General features: G+C 40.6%; 1 protein-coding gene across 1 annotated transcript in view; it reads left to right on the top strand.

The window, feature by feature from the left end:
* Positions 1–7,892, top strand: part of RYK (receptor-like tyrosine kinase) — a 130,890-nt gene that overhangs the window by 108,452 nt on the left and 14,546 nt on the right. The window contains exons 10-12 of the mRNA XM_019513026.1: positions 1,845–1,914; positions 3,915–4,047; positions 7,228–7,337. Of these exons, the coding sequence (XP_019368571.1) occupies positions 1,845–1,914; positions 3,915–4,047; positions 7,228–7,337 (313 nt within the window). The remainder of the gene's footprint in view (positions 1–1,844; positions 1,915–3,914; positions 4,048–7,227; positions 7,338–7,892) is intronic.

A 7,892-nucleotide genomic window follows, 5' to 3' on the forward strand; every position in this document is an offset into this window, starting at 1 on the left:
AGTTTAGATGAGCAGTTTGATTTCTGATCATGAGAAATAATATTCAGATGTGCCTGTGGGCACAGTTTGGGAAATCAGATTTTGGTGAGCAGTTGGAAAGAAGGGAGTAGGATCTGGGGCTCAAAAATTAGATTTACAAGTTACCTCAAGACCTGTCAGTGATTCATGGTAGAGATCACTCTTGAATCCAGGGGTTGCCCATGACTACGACATTTCTTTAAGACATGCCTTGTCTGGTGGTATTTAATCGTTGCATTTCCTTCCCCCTCCAGCTGCATCTATGACGAGCTTTTCTTCTCTGTCCCTACACCACCATTAGTTCACCAAGGCCTTCTTGCACTTAACCTAGTTAGTGTTTCCAGTCCTTTCCCAGCTCCGAACATCTTCACACCTCTTTAGCACATCCCTGGCTCAAAAATGTGTGTTTTCTTGTACCTCTGACCAAATCTCTACAGCAGGAGCGAACAATTATTTTGGGCAGAGGGCCGCTGATTGAGTTTTTGCAAGCCATCGAGGGCAGCCAGGGGCAGATAAATATTAATTTTCCAAATTTTTTAGGGGGCCCGCAGGCCAGATAGAATGGCCTGGCAGCATGCATTTGGCCCACCCCTGCTCTACACTCTTTTATCCAGGTACACATAATGGAGCATTCTTGGTGTTTTGGGTATTGTTAATTGTAGATGGGGGCGGGGAGTAAGTTTGAAGTGGCGAGTCCTTGGGTTACTAGTTGCCCACAGATATGAGGGGCTGGACTGTGGCTTGGGAGGTCCCTTCTGGACCTATGTCCCTGTCCCTTCTTGTCAGGTTGCTTTTGAATGCAATAGGTCTGTGGAAATTGAGCAATAACATAGAGTTACCGTACCATATTGAACCAGTGGTCTACTCAGTCTGTTGGTGACTAGTACTAAATGCTGAAGTTTTAAGGTGCGAACCACTCAATGGATGTTGACATGCGTGACAGGAAGTTTTGGGCTTATTTCAAATAATTAGCCAATTCAGTTGCAAGCCATGAGGGCACATGCATTTATCTTGTATAATCTAACTGCATATTAGACATTTGTGTAAACAAGAGTGTATTTTTAATTTTCTTAGACTCAATGACTTCAGGCAGTTTGGATATGCATGTGCATGGGTAGGAAAAACTCATGGTTGGTTGGAAGCATGAACCAGAAATGATGACTTATCAAATTTTTGCATAACCATTTGAGATTAGCTTTGGTTTTAGGACTAGCTGTTTAGAAGTCAGGGGAGAGAAATGTACAAACTTAAACAAATTGATTACTAGTTTATGTGGTTTTTCTTGTTGTTTTGTTGTTGGTTTTTCCAATCCGTGCAGTAGCTGTGCTGACTTGTAGAGTCCCCTTCATAACTGTTGGGTTATTTTAATTGTAGGGGAAGCTTTTGGGAAAAATAGAGTGGAATGGTAAAAAGTTCAGAGTACCAGAGCTCAAGGATATATTGGATGAGGCCAATTAAAAGTTAAAACAATCTGGAAATAAATAAGAGTGGTATCTTTTAGCCTTGAGTTAAAGCTGAAAATATTTCAGTACAACTGGAGCTGATTTGGTACCTGTATGCATCTGCAATTGGACTACAAGTTAACCAAAGTTAATGTTACTTCTTTATTTTCTATGCAGTGTAGCTATATACTTTCATAAGGATCTTAAGCCTCTTCACTTTTTTACTATTTTTTAATTGTGTCCTCTGGAAGTTAACTTTGGTTAGTTGTGCACAGACCAACCCGATTTTGTTGTTATACCAGGTTTGTGGCAGGGTTTTAATGACTCTTTGTTCACTTTCCACGGATGATTATATTCATAGTTCTTTTTCCTGATATTCTTTAGATCAGGCCTCAGAAGTGCAGGTGACAATGATGCTGACAGAAAGCTGTAAACTCAGGGGCCTTCATCATAGGTAAGCAATATAATGTGCAAGTGATGTAACAGGAGTGAAATTAAATTCTATCTGTGTAACCTAAAAATACTCCTTTGCTAAGAATATCAACAAAAAATGACTTCCACACTTACCAGATGTGCAGAATTTCAGCCAAAAAAGCTGAAAAGCTCCTCTAGAATGAACAGTACTGCACAAAAGAATATGTTAGGCACTCATCCTGTCATAAAGCATACCTGGTGCACACTTCATGATCTGATTCCCATATGGTGCTGCAGGCATTTGCTAACTTGTGTTCTGTTACATTATGCTTCCTTTCTGATGTGAAGGAGGCTGCATAGGTGCTTTGTGATTTTTCGGCTCCATCCACGCTCAAGTTCTTTCCAGCCATAGCCAGGAGTGCTAAATGTAGCTCTGTAGGCGCTCTCCAGCACTGTAGTAGAAAGGTCTCCATGCAGCGACACCTGTAGTCCTGCTTGAGTACTTATCTTGGCTCTTTGCACCCATTCCACTCTGTCTAGATCATTGAAACACCACTGGTAAGATTTATGCTTGCGAACCTAGGAGTGCTTAATTCTGTGGTGTGGTCTAAAGGAGTTGCTGGCAAGACTTTGGGGATGACTACATTCATTGGAAAGACTTATGCAAGTCATCCAGGTAATTCTCAGTAAAGGGCGTTTCACAAATACCACTGAGGGTGAAAATTGGCCTTTGGAATCTATTACTGGTAATGCGAATAGGAAGGAACTTAGCTTGATTAAATCCAGGCTGATGTGGACTAGCAATTAATCTTTTTACTTGTAACATAAAGGAGTTTGATGAAAGAATTATCGAGACAAAAACAAGGAGTTCTTTACTGACCTGTTTAAAAAAGGTGCTTATCTGAGTGGAATCGTGCATAATATAAAGGTCTAGTTTAACCATAGAAGGTCAGGTTCAAGTAATAAATACATATGCTTTCAAAGGAAGTACTTGTGTAATTTTTCTCTGCCTACGTAGAATGATATGACCAGTCTCTTACTTAGTCTGTATACATACCTTGTATAATAAACTGGGGCACCAGACTTAGATGCTTAGCTGACACTGAGACTGATGATCTGGGATGTACCAGGAGTGTTTCATGGGAGCTTTCAGGTCAGCCCACAGGCATAAACCCCTGAAGTAAAGCTCCCGAAGGACACTTCTGCTCCTAGAATGCCATTTAATGTTGAGTGGACTTTTCAAAGTAGAAATATTTTGATTAAAGATTCCAAAGGCACTTTTAAATTGCAGTTCTTTGTTCTCTGAAATCTTTATATTTCAGCTCTTCCCATTTTGGGGATGGGACGACCGTAATACCAAAATATCTTGTGAGTTTGAAATGTGGGTGGTCTTTCCACTCAGCTTCTGTATTTAATATAATGGAATATTTTCATGTATAGGTGCATTTTGAAGGTGGTGCACTTCTAAAGCAAAGCAAGATTAATAATTCATTGTGAAAAAAAGATAGATTCTGTATTACCAGGCTTTTATCTTCAATCTGTTTTTTGTCCATGCAATATATATTTTTCTTAATGGAAAACTCAAATGTTTGGAGACATTCTTAAGCATACAGCTTCAGGTTACCTTAGACCCAGGGTTTTTTGGCGGTCCTGATCTGGACCCACCTGATTCTTACTGCTCTCTGAACCAACACAGCAGCTTGTGGAGCTGGGGGGGTCAACACCTCTTGCTTTCCTTGCTGTCACCAAAAATAGTCCTCAGTAGGCCTCCCTACTCAAGAATTGGGTGGTGGGGCAGAAATGACAGTGGTGTTAACCCTTACAGCATCTTGAGCTGCTGTCAGCTTGAGCAGCAGAGATAAGGCCCTTCCAGGAACCCCTGGAGCATGTTTGACACCCATGCCTTAAATTGACTCTTCCACTTTCTTGCTCTTTAAATCCACTGTCCTTTATAGTGTTGTTCTTAACTGCCAAAGTGTCTCATTAACTTCACCAAATTTCACTTCTCAAAACTCAGGAATATCTACTTTCACCTTCCAGGAATCTGCTCCCTATCACCCATGTCTGTATAGAAGAGGGAGAGAAGCCCATGGTGCTGCTGCCTTACATGAACTGGGGGAATCTTAAGCTGTTCTTGCGACAGTGCAAGTTAGTAGAGGCCAACAACCCTCAGGTGAGACGGTCATTTTTAAGGCTTAGTTTCTGCAGAACTTGCACAGACTTTACCAACCTCTTACTATGGAGTATATTGTGAAAGATGGTTTCCTCTCCCCCCATCCCTCCCTCTCCGCCCCCTCAGGTTTGAATGATATGGAAAGCTTGTTAACTAGAATTTGAAAAGCAGCCATTGCAATGATTCATTTTAAGAATCTCGGGGGGGGGGATAGTCAATGCATTTATCAAAGCTGGTTGCAGACTCCCATTTTTCTTGGAAGATGGGAGTCTTTCATATGCTTCACTTAACTCTGCATTCTGTCTATAGTTTAAAGCATCTTAATGCTGAATGCCTCAGGTCCTCATGAAAGGATTTGTTAGCTTATTTGCTGAAGGGTTTGTTTTTGTTAATGAAGTTCTCTGTTAGATTCTGCAAAGCAGGGCTGTGAATTTCAAATAAAGCAGCCCTGCATTGCGTTCCTAAATCCATAGATGAACATGTGCCTAGTCTTCAAGGTATGATCACTCCCTAGCTTCCACTGGCATGGTGTGCCTCGTCCCTTAGGATAGCCCTATAAATTCATGCATCTGGTAGGGAATGCAACATTCTGTAGTAACTATCTGTCAGTGTGATCCCACTCTTAAAATATACAATGAAAGCAGTAGCATTTTGTGGAAGCCCTACCTCGTTTAAGATGCAGACAGTTCAGGCTTACTTAGGAAGGCCATAAAATCCCTTGGTTTCTCTGCGTGCGCACTTTACCTTATGCTGCAGGTGTAGAGTCAAATAACCACAATCTGGGTTGTATTTCATTTAAGCGTTTAGGAAGCGTAGAAAGCTACAATTGCATGGTTTAGCACTCCAGTCAGGTAATACACAGTTACAGTTCTGTCTGCAACTTGAATATGTATGCACTGCAGTCATCCCAATTTATATGCCTGTACATCATTTCCTTACATACCTGGCATATAAATTATTTTGCTTCTCTTGCCTGTGCAGGGAATTGTGCAATAGCAGATGCTACACAGGTTTATCTTTAAGCTGTTTTAAAAAAGTAAAATTGAGAAACAATGGTATATTGTCATAGTATTTAATAGTAAGGGTTGTATTAAGTTGTGTATGTAACCTTAACTTTGGCAGACAAGGTTCTTTGGGTAAATCCAATGTCTTTTACCTGGGATAGGAGATTTGACTCAAAGAACCTTGTTTGCCTATGTCCTTAGACCAACATGGCTACAACCTATACTCCTAACCTTAATTTTGACACTGCTTGAATTTTGTCTCCAACCTGATATACTTTTCATTAAACAAGATCAAATCTTATGTTTATGCATTAATCAACACATTTTCATGAGTATTCTTAATACTTCCCTTATTAACAGGCTTTAAAAATTCAGGCAATTTTAAACCAATTTGATCCTTACTAGAGAGAAGAAGTCCTTGCTATTATGCAAGGCAGGGGGGAGTGCCTTGTTAAAACTTTAGAGGCATCAGTTGTTCTTCACTCTAGACTGGTACTAATGGCTGCCCACAGTCAGCCCGCCCACCTGTAAATAGCTATCTTGTTGTTGTGGCTGGGGACTCAAAAATGGCTGAGTGTGATGTGAATATCAGTCCTCTTGCCTACTATTGACTACAGAAACTGGTGTGCTTTCAAGGATCTTAATATAATAGACCACTAAGCGTAGGTGGACTTTATCCCTCCTGGTTATATTATGTAGTTTCACGTTTGGCAGAGACAGAACTGTGCAACCTGCAAAAGCATTTGTTACTAAATTCAGTATAAAAATGTCTCGGTGTTTAGAGAAAATCTTGCCTAAAATGATAGGGTACACAGGCTAATTGTGTCTGGCAACATTCACTAGATGAGAATTTATGGTGGTCAGCAAGGGAGTGTTTTCAAAGGTATGTGCTAATGTCATTTATAATAAGTGTTCAGTGTCTCAAATGGAAATGAACCAGAACAAAACTCTCATGAGAAGAAAGCCAGAGTTTAAAAAATGTTATTGGTAGGGCTCCTCTTAATCTTTTTTCCTTTGGAAAATTCTGCTTGTTTTTTTTAGCGTGTGATTAACTTTTTAGTCCAAAAAACAAAGTACGTTTGGCTTACTGAAATCAGTAAGTCAACCAAGTATGATGCACTTAAATACCTGCCAAGTGGCAAGGGACTTCCTTTCTGTTTACTTTGCTGTACGTGGTGATTAACTCTGCTTTTGTTACTTTGCAGTGTGATCTCTGAAATGCAAGTGTGCGGACTGTTAATACTGTCTTCTTCCCCAGCCCTCATGTCAGCCTATTCAATATTTGCTTTCATATAAGAGCTTATTGTCTATGTACCAGGAAAAGTATGGCGGAAAACACTGCCAACATGATAGCAATTATGTCCTGTTGATTTAAGGATGCTTGATCCAAATATCTTCTTCAACTGGTTTTTTTAATAAACAGCTGTGACCATACTGCCTTTAATGTAAGAGTGGAAAATATTTCGTACCTTGTAACCTTGATCCCAGGGAGCTATTCTTCTTCTGCTTTTACAAGTACCTTTAACAATTAATTTGGCAAACTCTAAATTTATCTGCAGTTCAATTTTTTTCATTCATTATTAATGTATTAAATATGAAGAAAAACCACTGTAATATTGTTAGCCTGCTGTGCTTTAACATTTGGGCTCAGTTTATTCAATTCCAGATTATCAGTTACCCACAAATCTGTTAAAACGATATAATTGTTTATTGTAACAGAGCAGGGAATCTGAAGTACAAATCTGTGGTATGGGTGGATTCGCCAGGGTACTTGGGGGCTTGGTCATAATCCATTACTAAAGATGACTATTCCCCAAGCAGTAAAAAGTGTGCGGAGGAGACTGTTATCTTGGTTGGTCAAAAATTCTTCCCCCCATCCTTGATTTGATGGATGACTATTGAAGGAAATTGAGCGCTAAAACACTTCAAACTGTGTTACCTAACGGCTAACTTAATGTTTAATCAGAAATAGTCAAGGAATGCATGTCAGACACTGGTAAGAAACTCAGTGACTTTTGCTGTTCTGGAAGGCCTGCTGCAGCATGTGAGGTTGTAAATAGGAAGACGGGTAAAATATGGCAAGGAAATTTAAAATTTCGAGACAGTCCCTAGGTAGCAGACACTGAGCTCATGCTTCCGAGGATTTTGTGGTAATTGTTTTTCTATGCTTTTGTAGGCAATTTCCCAGCAGGATCTTGTACATATGGCTATTCAGATTGCCTGTGGAATGAGCTATTTGGCCAGAAGGGAGGTCATTCACAAAGACCTGGCTGCTAGAAACTGTGTGTAAGTACTGTCTTGTAGGGTTATTATGGTAGCACTGCTACTGCTTTCTAGTTAGGCTAAGATGAGGTTTCTGTTTTAGACTTCCTCCATCTCAAAGCATTCCTGGATTATTCCACATATTTCAGTTTGCTGTGACTTGCAGACTAGCTTTTTTTCCCCCCGTAAATATGAGGTGAGTTGAAATACGGTAGTTCTTTTTTTGTAAAGAGATGCAGGAGAGAAGAATCATAGAATCAGTGAGTCAGAAGGGACCTAGACGGATCATCGAGTCTGACCCCCTGCCATGTGCAGGAAGGAGCACTGGGGGTGGCAGGGGTCATAAGACCGCAGCCAAGTGCCTATCCAGTCTCCTCTTGAAGATCTCCAGGGAAGGTGAGAGCACCACCTCTCTGGGAAGCCTATTCCAGGCTCTGGCCACCCTTACAGTGAAGTAGTTCTTCCTAATATCTGACCTACACCTATCCTCCCTCAGCTTGTGGCCATTGTTCCTGGTGACTCCAAGGGGGGCCCTGATGAACAGACTTTCCCTGAGTCCCTGCTGGTGGCCCCTGATAA

The sequence above is a fragment of the Gavialis gangeticus genome, unplaced genomic scaffold (assembly GCF_001723915.1).
Source record: "Gavialis gangeticus isolate Ggan-Ray unplaced genomic scaffold, GavGan_comp1, whole genome shotgun sequence".
Taxonomy (NCBI): Eukaryota; Metazoa; Chordata; order Crocodylia; family Gavialidae; genus Gavialis; species Gavialis gangeticus.